This window comes from Erpetoichthys calabaricus, chromosome 1 (genome assembly GCF_900747795.2).
Source record: "Erpetoichthys calabaricus chromosome 1, fErpCal1.3, whole genome shotgun sequence".
NCBI lineage: Eukaryota > Metazoa > Chordata > Cladistia > Polypteriformes > Polypteridae > Erpetoichthys > Erpetoichthys calabaricus.
In genome coordinates, this window is record NC_041394.2 from 291,586,566 (window position 1) to 291,605,912 (window position 19,347).

General features: G+C 37.8%; 1 protein-coding gene across 1 annotated transcript; it reads left to right on the forward strand.

Moving 5' to 3' along the window:
• The first annotated feature begins 249 nt into the window (after nucleotides 1-249).
• ascl1a (achaete-scute family bHLH transcription factor 1a) lies at nucleotides 250-2,247 on the forward strand. Its single transcript, XM_051924773.1, has 2 exons — nucleotides 250-1,461; nucleotides 1,605-2,247. The coding sequence occupies exon 1, from the start codon at nucleotides 820-822 to the stop codon at nucleotides 1,444-1,446; it is 627 nt and encodes a 208-aa protein (XP_051780733.1). The 5' UTR covers nucleotides 250-819; the 3' UTR covers nucleotides 1,447-1,461; nucleotides 1,605-2,247.
• The last annotated feature ends 17,100 nt before the right edge of the window (nucleotides 2,248-19,347 follow it).

Here is a 19,347-nt window from a genome sequence, read left to right on the forward strand (position 1 = left end):
AAACGGAAATCGTGTAACTGACAACGGACAAATTAATGCAGCTTTTCGCCTTTATTTGATAGCAAGTGCTTGCATGCTACCATTAAAAAAGTTTCTGATTAGGCGACTGTACTCGAAAGAAAGAAAGAAAGAAAGAAAGAAAGAAAGAAAGAAAGAAAGAAAGAAAGAAAGAAAGAAAGATCAGTGCTGCAGTCGTGTGTAACAAAGACGGAGGTGCACCTGTTGCAAATAAACAAGATTGTAAAGCAGGTACAGGCAGTGTTAAAAAAAGAATTGGAAAGTCTTGAATACGCCAGAGTGAGCAATGCAAAAAGTGGCCGAGCCTGCTTAGCGTTTCTCATCGGCATCCCTTGGAAAGAGCGAGGTGCTTTGGGCTGGTCCAGGTCCCACTCTGATGGGTGTTGTTTATTCAGCGGTTGGAGTGGCACGCGTCCGGCGTACGCGTTGGAACAACAATTGAAGCTGAAGGTGAATGCGAGTTGTAAGTGGAGGCGTGGTCAGGACAGCGTGTGGGGGAAGTGTGTGTGCACGTCTCTGTGTGTGTATTGAAAAACCCACAACTGGCGACACAGAACACTCATTCCAGATTGGGGAGTGTGCAAGGCAAGAGTCGGTGCGATTGCCCTTAGAAAAACAACCCAAGTGCACACATTAAGGCACACGCGAGCGCCACGAGCTTGACGCACTGTCTTCACGCGCTCTGGGAAAAAAGAAAGGGGGACTACGAGATTCTCTCTCTCCCTCCCTCTCCCTGCCTCTCTCTCTCTCTCTCTCCCGTGCACACACTAGCATTTCGATTTCTACCCATAGCTACTGCCAATGGATGTCACTGCCAAGATGGAAATCAACGCCAGCCAGCCGCAGTTCATGCCGCCAGCTTGCTTTTTCGCCGCTGCTGCCCAGAATGTGCAGTTGAGTCCTACTGACAGCCAGTGTAGCAGTAGCAGTAGCATCAGCAGCAACGGTGGGGTCAAGTCCGCCTCCAAGCAAATCAAGAGACAGCGCTCGTCTTCTCCGGAGCTTCTGCGTTGTAAAAGACGGCTCAACTTTGCTGGCTTCGGGTACAGCCTTCCACAACAACAGCCGGCTGCGGTGGCAAGACGTAACGAGAGGGAAAGAAACCGAGTGAAGTTGGTTAACATGGGTTTCGCCACACTCCGGGAGCACGTTCCCAACGGCGCTGCAAACAAGAAGATGAGTAAAGTGGAGACGTTGCGATCGGCCGTGGAGTACATCAGGGCTCTGCAACAGCTTCTGGACGAGCACGATGCAGTCAGTGCGGCTTTTCAGTCCGGAGTCCTCTCTCCAACGATCTCTCAGAGCTACTCGAACGATATGAACTCTATGGCAGGCTCACCTGTCTCCTCCTATTCATCAGACGAAGGGTCTTATGATCCTTTGAGTCCGGAAGAGCAGGAGCTGCTGGACTTCACCAACTGGTTTTGAAACTGTGCGGCAGGTGTGTACGCAGTTCGGTAGCTTGAGCGAATGTGGCGCACTTTACAGGGTGGAAGAGCATCACCGTAAAACAAGTGCGATGCAGAAGTGGGTAAAAGGAGCGAACTGTACAGAACTAACCTGCTTTTTGTTTGTGGTTGCAGGAGCGTAAAACACTAACCCCCATGGGAAGATTTACCCCCGGTCAACCTGGAAAACAAAACAAACTGAAAAAAGAGGGGCATCGCTGTACTAAGAACTTTGAAGCAATGTATTTGCACTCCAGTTGTCCACTGGAAGAAAGGGACTTACAAGGGCCAGCTTTCGTGCCCAAAAATGTGCCAAGGGTCGTCCTGCAGAGCAGAAAGAGTTTGCCTTTTATCGAGGACTTTCGGCAGAGACTGGGCGCATCTTCTTTTATGAAAGCACTCGCCTTAAAGAGAAATCTTCTACTCTTAATCTTTGGCAAAGACTGAAGAAGAAAGAAACATTTGAAATATTTTTGTCCAAACTATGCTAAACCCAATCAAAGAACGTTACGCCATCTTTCGTAAACTTGTCATGTTTTCTAATTCTAAAACGCTTCCAATCTTTCATAAGTTTTATTATAAGAAATTCTATTTGTATGCTAATCTTGTTTTTGGAATATATTAAGCTATTTTTGTACATAAGAGAGACAGAGAAATTTATAGACATTTTGTATAAATGCTTTTAATCTGTGTATATCCTGATGATACTTTAAAATGTGTACTGCTTATTACCTCCTTGTATTTAGACATGTAGTCTACTTTACTTTCGCAAATGGCATTTTTTAAAAAAATAATGCTTCTATATGTTATGTAGGAAAGTGAACTCCTACAGTTGTACTTTAGCACCAATGTGTCTTATTTTATAAGGAACCTATACTATTGTATTAGTGGATAAGGCGCTATAAACTGGTCTTGGTTACCAAAGGCGCTATATACATCAAAGTATGTTGTTCACAATGAACAAGATTTATGCAGCTATTGTCCAAACGCAGATCAATGGCAACCAGTTGTTTTTACACTGCCTTTTATACTACTGATACCATTGCCTTTTGCTACTGGGGTTATTACAAAATGACAGATAACCCATATAACCATGTTTCCTATATTATAGTTTCGTAATAAAACAGTAAAAAAAAATGTCCAGTGTCTTCATAGTAGTTATTTAGCATTCGATTTTTTCACACAGGTAATTGGGCAGAAAAATGGGTACCATGTGTCATTTGCAAATTAATGGTTCATTCAGACGACCACAAATGAATTGTTACATGCAGCAGCCCCTCACTGCTTGAGACATGAAGTCTTAAAGGGCGGACTTGCCCCACAGAGTCTCAGCTGAAGGGACATTACGAAACGCAGGATTATGCCACTGGAGTGATTGGAACAATGAGCTTTTTAAAATATTATGACATGCAGGAAGACATGATTTTCACAAGCGTACATGTAGCACACGAATGGTGCTGAGGTTGAACTGAACTGTTTTGTTTTACGAGTGTGGTCTGTGTGCGTGTTTTGTTGAACGAGAGGGGTGGAGTGGCGGTGTGTTGGGCTTGGTTTGGGAATGGTCGTCTAGTGTTTCTGGTTTGATTTAAACACATCTAGCGGACTCCAAAGCTAGTTTGTTCGTTCGTTGCCAAGCAAGGATGGACGTGACTTGAATACCCTCGCACGGTGCTCATAGGAAGGATCACTGGCCCTTAACGACGGATCAGACATTCCTAACGACTTGAGAAGTTTTCTTTTACAACTAAACATATCTACTGCTCATTTTAGAGCATCGCTTATTGTGAGAGGGCCTTTGCTATCGTTGAAAGTCAATCTGCACCATTCACAATCGGTGCGTGAATAAGAATTAATAATTCTTAAAAAGAACCCGTTGTCAGAAGCATTTCTGCCCATAACATAGGTCTACTATTTTCTGTGACTTCATTTATAATTGTTCTCCATTCCAAAAGAAATTGTGTACGTGTTCGGCTATTTAGTGGAGAATTGAACGCAGCCGGAAAATACCGTAAATAAATAAATAAATCTGGTGATAAGAAAGGGCAAAGCTAGATTGGCCTAAATCTCATTACATCTGCTCTAATCGCTTAGCAACACAAAGCCCTTTCTTGAATTAAAAAGGGAAGCCCTTTCACTGCAACCTTACAAGAAGCATTCAGTCAGCATCAGTCCAAGTCCATAAATCAGAAACTAGCGCTTGCATCGTTGTGCAGATCTTACAGACTCTCGGTGCACACAGTTGCGAGGCTGCTTTTTAGACTGGAGTCGCCTGTTTGTTGTAATTCAGTTACTCAAATTCCAATGAGTATGGTCGAGACAGAAAAGAATTATATCAGCTCATTAGTTTTTCTTGATGCAACTCTTTTAAAAATGTCTACTCCAAATTTAAAAAATATAATGTAATAGTCAAATAATTTCATTTATCTGGTTTGGAGGTTCCCCCGAATTTGACCAATATTCAGTTGTAGTTGTTTAAGATGGTTATTTTTCGTGAAATTTTACAGTGTATATTATTGATTTCATTCTTCTTTAATTTTATGTTTTCTGAACTAAGAGGTAATAATCATATTTTTTCTGTAATACGTTTAAAATTAGTAAACTAATAAAGAGCTTAATATTGAATGTCACGTGGTTTGTGTTAAAATATTGTAATTTATATTCTGTAAATCCTTACTTTACAAAAGGATTCTGCGCTTTATCAGTAGGCTTTGTGTGTGAAAGCTGGATGGTGCGCTCGTGCCTTGTGTTGTGAAGGGCTAGAGTAGGAGGCTTGGGGGAGGTGGCCAAGCGGCGCACCAGTCACATCGGAGCGCTGATTGGCTGATGGCATGTGCCTTCTGTCAGCAGCGCGCGACTTCCGACATCTCCCTGCATCTGCCAAATTGTTTGAAAGGGAGGTGCTCTATCTCAAACTTTCAACTCAAACCGTTTACTTTACACTCCGGTTGTTGGAGCTCTTGTTGTCATTTCTAATGGTAATAAGCCGAAAAGTTATCGTGGTAGCAACGCTGCTAACACGGCTGCTTAGATGTGTTTGAGCAGATAAGAGAATGCGTAAGGAAGAGGAGAAACTACTGGATACATAGTTGATTTGAGTAAGTGAAAAATTCTCTAACATCTGCCCTGCTCTTGTCTTTTAAATCCACATTCCGGCGGTTCCTTCTTATCCATATCAAAGGGGGCATTATTACAAAGTTAAATACAGTAGTGAATAACCCACGAAATATACAAGTTTATTTAGCCAGTTAGCTAAGCAGAGAAAGAGCCGCGCTCTGAGACCTTCATTTTCAACAGTTTTTGTGCACTTCCACGCCATACATTTAATGGTGTTTCAGATATTAAACCTGGATTAAATTTAGCAAAATCAGGGGTCTTGTCTAGGAAACGCCTCCATTTTAAACCAAGAGCACTACATTGTTTTGTAGCTCGCCTTTGCTAGAATTTGAAAGAGCCAATAGAAAAACCGAGAAGCCCTAACAATTACGGTCCGTCCGCCTGTCAAAAACCATTATCGCGTTCTTCTGCGAACTTGTCAAGCGTGAGCACAAAAAGAAACGCCATATCAAATTGCACTTTTTTCCAGACAGGTCAGAAAAAGCGTAGGATTGCGACAGATACGCTTCACCAAAATTGTCCAGTGACTTTATCATGAAACGTAGTATTTAAGAAAAATACAAAAGCGATAGATAGATAGATAGATAGATAGATAGATAGATAGATAGATAGATAGATAGATAGATAGATAGATAGATAGATACTGTATTATCAAGTGTGCTATATAATAAGCAGTTAGTAAGTATAAAAGATAATTGAGCCAAATATAAACTTAGCGTTATTGCTGCAAATATGAAGACCGTTTCTTAGAATTTGAAGACATTATAAAAATGTATGTATAACTAAACACATTTTACCATATTTTGTATACATTAGCTACCCAGAAATTACAAATTTTGGGTACTGAATGGTATGAAAAGTGATAGTCTAGAGAATCCAATATCTTTTACATATTCATTTTTCATTGAAAAATAAAGTCTTATCCAATGCTGCAGTTCTCTTTACAGTTTAAAGTGCTCTGTGTTCAAAAATAATTTACACTGCTCATGCTTTTTGAAGTGACTTATGATGATACAATCTGAAATCTGTGGAAGGTATTGTAATAAATACAGTTGAATTAAATCAAATATTAACTATGATAAATTTATGAGTATGTGAAAAGTATTACAGTGCGATTCAGCAAAATTTTATATGCTCAGTTTGCTTTATCTGTTTATTTGAGCACAAAATCCTGCAACGGTTTTTCATAAATATGACAACTATATATATATATATGTGTGTGTGTGTGTGCATGTGTGCGATGTTTCATAGATAACAGTAAATTCTGCATATATTTTATATTGCTATACATATAATTGTGTATATATTTTTTTTTTCAGCAAATGGTCACATATGGAAAAACTCACTTTAATATATGTAACTTTCTTTGTGCATATATAAGTGAAAGAGGGTTTGGGTGGGCCCTGAAGATTGATTTTCAAGTCATTTCTTCCTTTTACTTTTTTTTTCGCTTCAGTGGTTTTAGGCAGTTTCTTTCATTGAAAAAGAAAAAAAGATGTCTGTGGAAGGGTCCGCATTGAAATCTACTTGGGTTCAAATGCACAAATGACGTGGAACTGCCTTAAAAAGACTGGTTTTGGGGGGTCACAGGCTGTATAGGTCTCTGGTAGGGTATGTATTGTGCTAGACCCAGCACCAAATGAATTAAATAACAGGCTTAAGGACTATTCAATGTAGCTGAATGCAAATCAAAGATAAGTAGAAGTTTTCTATTTAGAAAGGGGCCTTTTTCATCCCTCCTATCTTTATAGGCAAGGTTTGAATGTTAAACATGATTTACCAGACATTATTTCTCCTGCGCTCTATTCAGTTCATCAGGATTTTTTTCTCTCGGTGATTGCCTTTCCTGGTCTATGATTAATGAGCAGCAGTGCAATTTGGTGACCATAATGACAATCAACACCAGACTATAAACTCACATTCCTTTTGCAGATTTTCCAGGCTGTTACCAAGGGGCCCACCAATAAGGAGGATTGTTAAGAGATAGCTAAGCATTTCTGCAAACTCCATTCTGTTCTTATCTTGCTGAGAAGTGCAACTGGCAGCAGGCTCATTTGCAAACTGCAAAGCCCAGATTTCTCTGCTTCTTTTATATCTATCCCAAAAATGAATAAAAAAAAATCTTGTGAAAATAATAAGCCCCTACTCTATGGTCTCTTAGCTATTATCCTGACAAAATACTTTCTTTGTTTTCAGAGTTCTGAATCTGATTAATTTGGATCCAGTGCTATTAATGCAAAGTGACAGGCACAGATAATCTTTATCAACCAACAGCATAAGTAAAAAAAAAAAAAAAGTCTGACGTCTACTTGCACAGCTATCCACTCCCTCTATTATGTGTGTCACTGTGCCAAGTGTTATATCTTAGAAGGAATACAAAAAATCTTCAAAGACACTACAATGACCAGATTTCAGTCTTTTTACAAGCCTTCAAACACAACTCCACAAAGAGATATGCTATCATTGCTTTCAAAACAAACACAATTATATGTTTTCTTTTTGATGATGCCTTTAAAATGTTTACTCTTAGGCATACTCTCAAGTTGAAAAGCAGGGGAATAATTGATTTTTGTTTAAAATGTAATTTTGCAGTCTTGTACAAAAATATAAAATACTTTTTTTCTGTAAATGTGGTACTGTATAATAGCTGATAATTAGTCATATAATCACTATCTTACTGACATCAAATGCAAATTAAGATTTAAGTCCACATGTACAGTATATATAAAAGGAACATTGTAATTGAGTAGGTGAAGAAGTCAATGGAAAAATGGAGCAAACAATACCAGGCCCTCTTCATTCTTGTGGAATTCAATAAGACAGGGTGGATACAGTAGAAGAGTCTGCTCCATTTTATGCCCCAATCAAGATGTAGACATGTTAGTATAACATGCAGAATGTTATGTGAGAATGCCCATGACAGTTTCATACAGATATTGGTTAACACGAAAGATGCTATGAATAAAATTCAAGTCATATTAACTGCAGATTGAAAAGAATTGCTATTCTCAAAATATATTACATTATAGGGGTTGTATGACACAGTGCAGTCAGTTTTAACTTAGCATTCCATAATGAAATAGTGTATTCAAGAAGACATTCAAATCTTGAATGTTGTCCACCGATCACAGAGAATATGAATAACATCTTCACAAATTTATTTGCAGGATTATGAAACAATCATTAAGATTTTACTGCCAATTTGTCAACATTGATTAGTCATGGGTGCAACAATTCAATCCTGGACACCAAACAAAATTCCAAGAAGTATAAACACCCTGGATCTCCTCCTTTTAAGAAATTTCAAATACCAACCAAGTGGTGGCAAGGTTATTAGATTAGATTAGAATAGATTAGATAAACTTTATTAGTCCCATTAACTCCTTTTCTTTGGGATTTTGGTTGGTTTTGGAGACTGACTGATCCACAATTTTTTTCTTTTCTTTTTTCATTATTTTTCTTCCTCCTTACTCCCTCCACTGAGTGTTGTCCGCTGCCTCCCAACTGTGACTCTACAATGTGAGGCAGCAGGCTCCTTTTAAGCCAGACTCAGTAATGCTTCCAGTACCATGTCATGTTTTCTAGGAAGCATTTATGGGCAATAAAGATACTACATAGGTCCTCTCTCGATAGCGCCCTCTCTCAGTACAGGGCTCTCGCCGACAGGGCTGCATTACTCTGTTTCCCAACAGCCCTGCGGGTGTCCCAACTGGGTTGCTATATGAGGGCCTCTGCCACTTGGCATATGGGGGAATGGAAGTGCTGCCGACTCTCGGGTCCCACTGGTCCATCTGTTATATCTTACCGGCTGCATTATTTCTCTACACTGGCCTCCCGTTCGGGTAATAAATCATCCTCCTTCCCAGTTGGGATGCCTGTTCATACACACACTCACGCACACACGCACACACACATATATATATATTGGCAAAAGTAGGTTTACAGTTATGAGTATGTGAAACACAGAGTTCATTCTTGTATTCTTGTAATTTTATTTATATTAATTACTAGGGGGCTTACCCCCTGCTCACTTCGCTCGCCAAGCCCCTTTGCCTGCGCTACCTCCTTCTCTGCCGCTCGTGCTGTGAAGGGGGGGGGGGGGGGGCTGAACGCACCCCTAGAAGACGCAGTTGCTCCTCCGAAACCCCCTCTTAAACAGTGATACAATGGGAAATAAATAGTTTTTTTTTACCTCCTCTTTGCTCGATCAGCTGCTGGCTTACTGCTGGTGCTGTGCCGTGTAATCTGTATCTCGCACGGCGCTTCAAACATTTAAAAGCCTGTACAGCAGCTGCCTTTGTCATTTACTCTTTGTCTTTTATTTCCTGCCCCAGATGTGGTTAAATCTGTTGGCACAAAGTCTCATCTCTCGGGATGTGAGTTCTCGATATTTTAGTTTATAATTTAAAAACAGAATAAGAATCTGAAAATCTAACAACATCACATTAAAGTTTGATTAATTCTGAAAAGAATGATACTAAACATATATATGTAGGTTTTAAAATAAGCCCGATTTAAAGGGTGACAAAAAAGTGACATAAAAACATCACAAAAAAAAAGTGTTGCACTTTTAGGCTTAGGCTTAGGATTTTATATATAGAGAGTAGATATTAATTATCATATTATTTTTTTGTATTTTTGTCTTCTTATTTGTCTTATTATTATTATTACATTGTTATTAGCAAGTAGACTACAAGAATGCGTAAATAATGAAGGCCGGGAACTTGAGCAGCAAAGTGAAGGTTTGTGATACAGTTTGCATATTTATAGCTAGAGATCCGCAAAGGGAGGAAATGACTTGTGTATCTTAAAATAGTTTTTTTTCCTAAACTTTCGACAACCTGCCAGGTGTCATTATCAGAGGAAAATGATTAGACATATAGAAATCAAAGGCAATTTATAGCAAGTGAAGGGTGGTGGTGGAGGGAGAGGTTGTTAGGTGGGGTGCATTAATAAGGTGGGGTTTGGAAGTTGTAGGTCATAAAGTCTTTTTTATTCTTGGATGTTCATCCTTTTATGCCTGCACGTGGGTTCAAGTCCAAGTGTCTGTTAATGGCGTTTTCATTAGGGAGCCAAGATTCAGCCAGCTCTCTGGCACTTTTAGTATTGGCCCTGAATTTTACTTTCACAGTGTCCCAGTTAAATGTGTATCTGGTGGAATTTGTATATGTGTAAATGAGAAACTGTGGGTCTTTCCTTCTGATGGCATTGCCCAAAATGGGCAAACACTTTACAGATTGTCCTTTTCAATGCCAAAAGCAAAAAATCAATAACAGAGACAAGAAACACAGTTTACAGCATCCCATGCAATGCATGGCCAGTGGTATACATGGGACAAACATCTAAAACACTTGCAACACGTATACGGGAACATTGCAATGCCAATAGATTGTCGAAAGTTTAGGAATAAAAAAACTATTTTATTTTACATAACTGATTTTCTCCCCTTGTGGGTCTCTAGCTATTAATATATATAATCACACATAGGGGTGGCACAGTGGTAGCGCTGCTGCCTCGCAGTAAGGAGACCTGGATTCGCTACCCGGGTCCTCCCTGCGTGGAGTTTGCATGTTCTCCCTGTGTCTGCGTGGGTTTCCTCTGGGTGCTTCAGTTTCCTCCCACAGTCCAAAGACATGCAGGTTAGGTGCATTGGTGATTCTAAATTGTCCCTAGTGTGTGCTTGGTGTGTGTGTGTGCCCTGCGGTGGGCTGGCGCTCTGCCCGTGGTTTGTTTCCTGCCTTGCGCCCTGTGTTGGCTGGGACAGACTCCAGCAGACCCCCGTGACCCTATAGTTAGGATATAGCAGGTTGGATAATGGGTGGGGTTGGTAATCACACATTAAGCCTGGGGACCACTTTCAAACCACCCCATGATGAAAGGGGGTGCTACCACTAATAATTTCTTATGCCTCAGTCCAAATCAAAAGTCTGAGGAGGTTGTGTAGCTTTCCCCACACTCCACTCAGACCTTTCACACCCAGAGAGCAATAGCTGAGAAGCCCTTTTTGTTTTGCCCACAGCTCTATTTTGATTTATTTTATGAATTTATTATATATGAAAATGTATTATTAGTAGGACTTATTTTAATAAATAATATTTAAATAAGATGATAAAATGGGCAGCCACTACCCCCCGCTTACTTCCTCACATTCTTGCTTGCCAGTATCCGTCTATCACAGCAATTTAAAATAAGAGCTGTTTCATTGGAATCCAAGACTTCAGTTACAATTGTGACTATTTTCCAATGGTACCAGAGGATCTTGTTTAGGTTGTGTGCTAATTGTCTGTCTTAACAGCTTAAATCAGCATTAATAGTCAAATTAAGTGTTATTTTACTATAATATTCAAGTGTTTTGTCATTTGCTGTCTATTTCAAAGTGTATGTGATAGGGGGCAGCAATATGGTGCAAAATAACATAACCTGTTTTTCAGAGATTATGTGTCCCCTATAAAATCTTGTATATATCATTTTATTTTATGTATTTGAATTTCTGAATTTTTGAAAATGAGTATCACAGTTACTAACAGAAAATACTACAAATATAGCTCTGCATAAAGGCAATTAAACATGGTAATGTTAATCTTTTTAATAAAAATTATTAAAAATAATTCATTTATATAAATACAGACACAATGTATACTTTTTGAAAATATATAAAGGAATTCAAATGTTTCATTGGTGCAATAGTAAGTAAAACCTTAAATAAAAAAAAATAGTTCTGAGAAGCATAACACTGAATTCTACATTATTCTTTATGAAAGTGGTATGCATCCAGTTTTTAGATGTCTGAAAAGGAACTTCTGACTGTTATTGTGTCTTCTATTTCAAAAAATGCAAAGGACAAAAACTGTAGTAGTGCCCTGTTGACAAGCAAGTTCCTTATATAAATAGTAAAAAAGCTCAGCATTGCTGTTGCTAAGGAATACCTGGCAACACTCAACAATAGGCCTTTTAAAGGGTCCATGGCAAACATTGACCATGGTAATGGTGCAGGCTTAGGGGAGGCTCTTATTTTAAAAAAATGCCTAGCCACTCTCATTTAGTTCTGAGAAATCATCTGTGTTCCGGAAATTCTGCTTACAATGCGAAGATTCAATGGCGGGCGTTACAATTTGTGTTGTTCAAGACAAGAGAGGCAGCGTCTCTGGCACAGGCGATTTTCAAAAAAAGCTAAGAGGTAAAAATGCTGGTGTTTTGTTAAGGGTCTGAAAAGATGGAAGAGAGAGCATAAGGAAGCAGCAGGAACGCCCACTGAATGTTAACAGAGATCAGCTAAAGCCAAATAACCAATTAGTCAATTAGGGTTGCTGGCTTGTAAATTAAGAGTTGTCTTTTTTTGTATACATACTGAAAATTACAAATAATCAGCTAATCAGATGCTGCACACTATATAAATATTTGGAGCATCCTGAATGTTATTACCATGAAAAAGAAATATGAAAATAAAATAAGACACAAATTAACACCATTACAGCCATGCCATCACTTAAGGGTGTAATTCATAGTTGTAGTGCTGAAGCTGTGAACAAATAACTTGTAATAAAAGGGACCATTATCATTTTATTTTATTTTATTTAAAAGCTGCACTCACTGAGCTTAGTGTATTTTTTAACTTCATATATTTTTTCTGCATGATATTCTGTTTGTTAGTAAATCTACTAGAATATTTAGGAATAGTTGCCTTTAGCTTCACCTTTGAATTTCAGTGTTAATATTAAGAAATCAGCATATTTCTTTAGCAGCATGCACCGATCTGTTTTTCACATCCAGAGTTGTAAATACTGGCAATGGTGAACACAGAAGCTTTTTGATAATGACCAGAGCTTCCCCTTTGCTGATGTTCTAGCTGTTTCTACTGTGTTTGGCTACTGTATCTTTCAGTACCATAGACAGCACACTATGGCTTTGTTTTCATGCAGTCCTCTGCTGTTTTTAGTAAAATAATCACATACCATCCCAGAAAATGAAATATCTTTCTACAACTGCACTTTGTTTGTTTTGTTTATGAAGCCTTTCATTACATATAAGTTTATAATTATTATTTTTATTTAATATACAGACATCTTCAATACACCCTGCGCTGGGCTGACGCCTTGCCCAGGGTTTGTTTCCTGCCTTGCGCCCTGTGTTGGCTGGGATTGCCTAAAGAGAACCCCCATTACCCTGTAGTTAGGATATAGTGGATTGGATAATGGATGGATGGATGGATAACATCTTCAATACTTCACAGATTATAAATATTTGAAACATTCTTTTTAATGTAGGAAAATATTACTTTGAGATTTAAAAATATTCACACATAAGTATTCTTTACAACATTTAAAGTTTCTCCATATTTAGTGTAGCTTGGAGATTATCCATCCATTTTCCAACCCGCTGAATCCAAACACAGGAGTCTGCTGGAGTAAATCCCAGCCAACACAGGGTGCAAGGCAGGAACCCAACCCACTGCAGGACAAACACACCCATGACAATTTAGAATCACCAATCCACCTAACCTTCATGTCTTTGGACTATGGGAGGAAACCGGAGCACCCAGAGGAAACCCATGCAGACATGGGGAGAACATGCAAACTCCACGCAGGGAGGACCTGGGAAGTGAACCCAGGTCTCCTTACTGCGAGGCAACAACGCTACCACTGCGCCACCATGCCGGCGCTTGGAGATTAGTTACACTTAAATAAATTTCATTATATTACGATTATGTAATATTCTGATTAAAGATGGAAATTCATAACTGCAATCTGTATCAATAACAGTTCATCTTTCATTCATCCTTCAGTTGCATGAATTCATTTACCTGGTGTGTGCTTGCAGGAAGCTGGAGCCAACAGCAAAGAATAATGAAATATAACCCATAATTCAATGTGATGCCTAATTATTTCAAAGAATACTCACAAATCTATGTGCTCTAACACCATGACAGTTTCAGTTATATTTACATTAGAGCTGATGTCACATTAAATGACTTCTAGTTGCAGGGTATGTCAGGCTTGTCAACTAATTTTTGCTGATCTCATGATTTTAAATGATGGAAACCTGTTGGGCATGTCAAATTACGTGACTGTGCACTATCTTTCCAACACAGTCATGCTTGCACCTTTTTGTGATAATAGGCTGCCCGACAGAGACACTGCTGTATGAAGGAGAAACAGGTATGATGAGTCCAGCCGCCAGCCACAAACTGATTACTTTTTTCTTTTTTTCATTTTGTCATGGTATGTAAAACATGAGACATCAGGCATACAAGCTTCTCGTCTGTTTGTGAGTTCTAAAACACCAATGTTCCTTATTCATTATCATTTTGAATTGTACTTCAAGATGAACAGTCATTGGTTGTTAGCTCTCAAGCACAGAGCCAGCCTGCCCTTACGACTAAAGACAAAATCAAACCTGTCTGATTTTGTAGACTGGTGAGCTGTGGACAAGCTATATTGAGTCACAGAAAATATCACTTTAGGTGGTCAACTGCCTCTGAGTCATTAATATTATGTAAATGAAGGCAACAACTGAAAATCATTTGAAAAGTTATCTAATTTGACATGGTATTAACATTGCAAACGTTCCATTAGGGCCACTTCTCTTTGTAACTGAAAATGGTATCATAAATTTAAAGAGTAATCTTATTAATCATGAAGAGGGCACTAGCATTGAAGGATTACAAAACAGTCAGAAGGCATTTATATTTCTGTTCTGCTTGGCAATAGAGCAGGAATTTAGGAAGGAAACCACATGTCATCGTGGATCCATGAATAAGAATAGTGGCATTGTTTATGGACAAATTAAAAAATTTACAGAAGGCAAGGAGGAATTGTTGGTCAAAGTAAGATCAACATAACAATAGGAAAACAACAAAAACAAAAATGGTTCATTTGAAATGAAGGTGGTCTTGGCAATATATTTGGCAAGATCAGTGACATAATGGCAGTGCAAACAATTTGTTACGGGGAAACGTGTTAAAAATATCAAGAAATAAAGTAAGGGAAGACTTAAGAATGTAGGATCAGCAAGTGGATAAATATGATCAGGTGATCAGGTCATTTCCATTGCCATGAAACAAGAGCAAAAAGTATGGCTATAGAAAGCACAATCAAACAATTGTCCTATGGGTGAGGGATGGTGCTTTGCAAAGAAAGTTGGTAAGAAACAGAGTAGGGTCTAACACAAGTTTGGGTTAGCGTAAGGTAGCAGACATTTACTGTTAAACAAAAAAATATATGAGATTCGTTGTGGAATGTGTGTGTAGGTTAACACTAAGGCTAGAAATAGAGAACTTTACTGAACACTGGTTCAATAGAAAGTAATAGATTAAATATTGCAATTGTATAGCACTTGACATGTTGTGTGAGATCATCTTATCCACTAGGCAACCCTGGTGCTTTTTACAGAGAATGCTGACAGCAGAATTAAATGTGACAAAGTATGGCCTAAGCTATCTAAGGAGAATACTCGAGAGTCCAATAGAATAGTCAAGGCTATGATGAATTTTGTCCAAACCTGCACTTAAAAACAGAAGCATATCAAATGCAATTTTTTGTGATTCAAAATTCTAGTGTATTAGGATTATTAAGAAACTATCAAGAATTAACATCATATATTAAGGAAGTTTTAGTTTCATGACTGTGAGAAATCCAAAGTGAATATTTTTTCAATAAGTTTCATTTTTCAAGAATGCGTTTTTTCTATGCCTTTGGAAGTAATGATAATGAGAAAAAAGGTCTTTTTGAAACATGAACAGTGTTAAACAATAATAAATCTATTAAATATGTGCTGTGAAAAAAGTGAAATTTTTGTCTCTATTCTTTAAATAATCTGTAAAAGAAGCTTAGAAAGACAAACTAATTATTTACATTTTCTTTTTTATCAGTGACTTAAAATTACTCAAGCAGAATGTGCAAGGAGTATCGTGTTCACTTCAGGTGGTACTACATCTGGAAGGTGACTGTGTAGTTGGCACTTTTAGTATATTATTCATTAGATCCGTAAAGTTGTCACTTCTAATGTAAAGTGTATATTTGCCAACAGTTATGTTTGTATTGTTTACATTCTCATTTCTTAGTTTGTGGAAGTATTGTGGGCTGCCTAAGAGACTTTCTTGTATTGTTTAAGACTTTAGACTTCTGTGGACTGGTTTTGTTATTATTCTTCTAATGCCATAATTTGCATATTTCTCATTATATGTGTCATTAAAATGTCACAAATTCTTTGAAATATCAAGCATATGTACTGTATCTTATGTACTTATCATATGTGCTGTATCTTCATGAAATTCTTTCACGTGAAGCCTGAAAACCATGAGGACTGACTGAGATCATTTATGTTAGCTAGAATGCCTCGCGGCCTCAGAACCCCTGCAGATTTTATTTTTTTTCTCCAGCTGTCTGGGTTTTTTTTTTGTTTTTTCTGTCTTCCCTGGCCATCAGACCTTACTTTATTCTTTGTTAATTAGTATTGCCTAATTTTATTTTTATATTTTGTCTTTTTTCTCTTTCTTCATGCTGTAAAGTACTTCGAGCTACATCATTTGTATGAAAATGTGCTATATAAATAAATATTGTTGTTGTTATGTAAATTGGTGACTGTAAATCATCCCAGAATAAGCCATTTGTGTGTGGGAATGAGTGTACACAGTGGTGGACTAATGTCCCATTTAAGGCTGCTTTTGGCCTTGCAATCCTATAATTTGATCAAGTAAGGTCAGGAGGCAGCTGAAGGATACCCATAAGTATGAATCCGAACACAGGTTCACGGGGGTCTGCTGGAGCCAATCCCAACCAACACAGGGCACAAGGCAGGAACCAATCCCGGGCAGGGTGCCAACCCACCGCAGGTACAGTAGCATATCATTATTAAAGTGTAAGGGTTAGAAAACTTTTGCTGAGAGTGTCCATTTCCATATCTCTGTTGAAAGTCAACCATCAAATGTTAATTCTCAAAAATGTATATATTTACAAAAAATTGTAAAGGCTGGCAAGTATAAAAATGAAAACATATTGATAGAATATTAGATGTTATTGAAGATAGCTGTTTAAATTTGCACTTCTTTAAAAGTGACACCATAAATATGCAGGTTTAACCTCAGTGTTTTTAGCTGTGACCAAAACTCTTCATTCACTTTGCTTTTTTTCTCATGGAAACCTTATCTTTAATTTTTATTATGCATTCAGTTGAACATTATGATTTAATTTTCATCAGTTCTATTGATTTAAGGTAAGCAGAGCACAATGGACAAATTTTATTTTCATGCACTTGAATGTTTTCTGCTTGGATGACTAGAATGGCTTATTCTGAAAGAATGGTTATTATATCAATACAGATAGTGCTATTTATTTATATAAAATGCCCACATAAAATTTAAAACATTCAGTTTTAATAAAATAAATATTAGAAGGAAGTTAACTTATCTCGTGTTATTTAGTATTCCCATGGTTATGAATAAACCATATGGCGTCTGTAACCATTTACTGTTGCGAGTTTCTAATCTTTTAATAATATCATTTTAGTTGAGACTGAGATAACACACATGTTGTGGGCAGTATGGATATCTAAATTACACAAAGGGTATAACTATAGTAAATTCTAGAAAAGTCCTAGAGACATCCAATCAGACTGACTACAGGACTTTGGGAAACAAAAGGAGTTGATTTTTTGTTTGTTGGTAGTTAAAACGACTTCTTCAACAAGAGCACAAGGTTATAAATTGAAGCTTGTTAAGGGTTACCTTTGCACAAACAGCAGAAAATTCTTTCTCCACACAGATAACCATAAACACATGGAACAGGTCAGGTAAGATAAAATCTGGATTAGCTGCACATTGTCATTTTTTTTTTAAATGTGTTATAACAAAATACATTTTTTGGTAACACTTTCAGTTTAGGTACTGTGAAGAGATGTGTGTTACTCATTTAATATTATGTACTAGAAGCTTCTTTTGGTGATAATACACTTACAAAACATCAGTGAAGTGGTTATTCTTCTCTGCCTTATGGCCTACTAAAATGACTTTGGAAAAGTCAGAGGTGGCTTAAGTGAGACACATCTCTTGTTATTGCATACTTCATTATAAGACTTACAGTATATTATAATCCTTGATATTCATAAGTAATTTTACCAGCATATCAAATGTCACACTGCCCAGAGATGAATAACCACTTTATTAATCTATAATAATAAAAGGCAAAGTCCTCACTGACTGACTGACTCACTCACTCACTGACTGACTCATCACTAATTCTCCAACTTCCCGTGTAGGTGGAAGGCTGAAATTTGGCAGGCTCATTCCTTACAGCTTACTTACAAAAGTTAGGCAGGTTTCATTTCGAAATTCAAAGCGTAATGGTCATAACTGGAACATATTTTTTGTCCATACACTGTAATGGAGGAGGCGGAGTCACGTATCGCGTCATCACGCCTCCTACGTAATCACGTGAACTAAAAACAAGGAAGAGATTTACAGCACGAGTCACACGCGGGAACGAAGGTAAATGACGTTAATTTTTGACTGTCTTTTAATACTGTGTAAGCATACATATTAACACATGTGCAATTAAACGTGTGCATTTACGGGGTGATTTCTCAGGCTTAAAAGCTCACCTTTTATCAAACGCGGGAACAAAGGTAACTGACGTTGTTCACTGTCTTTTAATACTGTGTAACCATACATATTAACACATGTCCAATTAAACGTGTGCATTTACGCGGTGATTTCTCAGGCTTAAAAGCTCGCCTTTTACTAAAAAGGTAAATGCAAAACTATTTTCAATCATTCTATGATCTGCTTCTCACAACTGAAGGCACCGTGGCTGATGTTACGTCACTTGCTGTCCGACCATAAGCTTTACCTGGTAGGTAGCCGGACACTCACTTCACTCCCTTTCGGGAATCGAACCTCTGAGCTTTTCTTTTGTTCTTAATTAAAATTTAAAAACAATACTTCACCGCTGCTAAGCCCCTGTAGCCCTGACGTCTGAGGTTCCATTACCGTAAGCAAGTGCAGTGAGTGTGTAATTACATTCACGGCATTCGTAGTCTGATTCACAATCTGATTGTATGGGTGCTTACTTCCAGGTAACGCTTACACTTGGCCACCAAGTCAGGTCGAAGTGATCACTCGAGTAAAGGCAGCTTCACAAAAAAACTGATCCTTAACAAACTGTTATTAGTATATTTTCCCTCAATTTAAAAACGTTTTATTTTCTTCTTAATAAAAATTTAAAAGCGGTACTTCGCTGGTGCGAAGCGTGTGGATTTGACCGACTGACACATACAGACATATTCATGAGTGCAGGTACTTCGGAAAGAAAGCACCGCGTAAACCTAAAGTTTAAATTAACTTCATAGACCTACAAAAGGTTGCCATTCATTTGAGGCAAGATTGCTTTTCTTCTGTACAACTATACATTGCATTCTCAAAAGAGTGTGCTTGCACGGCTTCGGATATAGATATATATATATATATATGTATGTCTATATATAAATATGTAAGCTTATAAGTACTGCCTTCTCTTTAAGAAAGGAAGATGTAATGATACTTGATTTAAACGATTCCATGTCTTCCTGGGTTTGCGTAGCTTATTGTCTAAAAAGGAGAAACCCTCATTTATAAAACTTTGCTGCAGATGAATTAGCTTATTGTCAATATCTTTACATGTTTTTTTAAGACTTATTGACTGAAACGTGCTTTCACGAAAAAAGTTACGGCTTTGCTACAGGATACACCCTCCACAAGTTAAGCAAGTAAAAATAAAATATATATTTCTGTTTTATT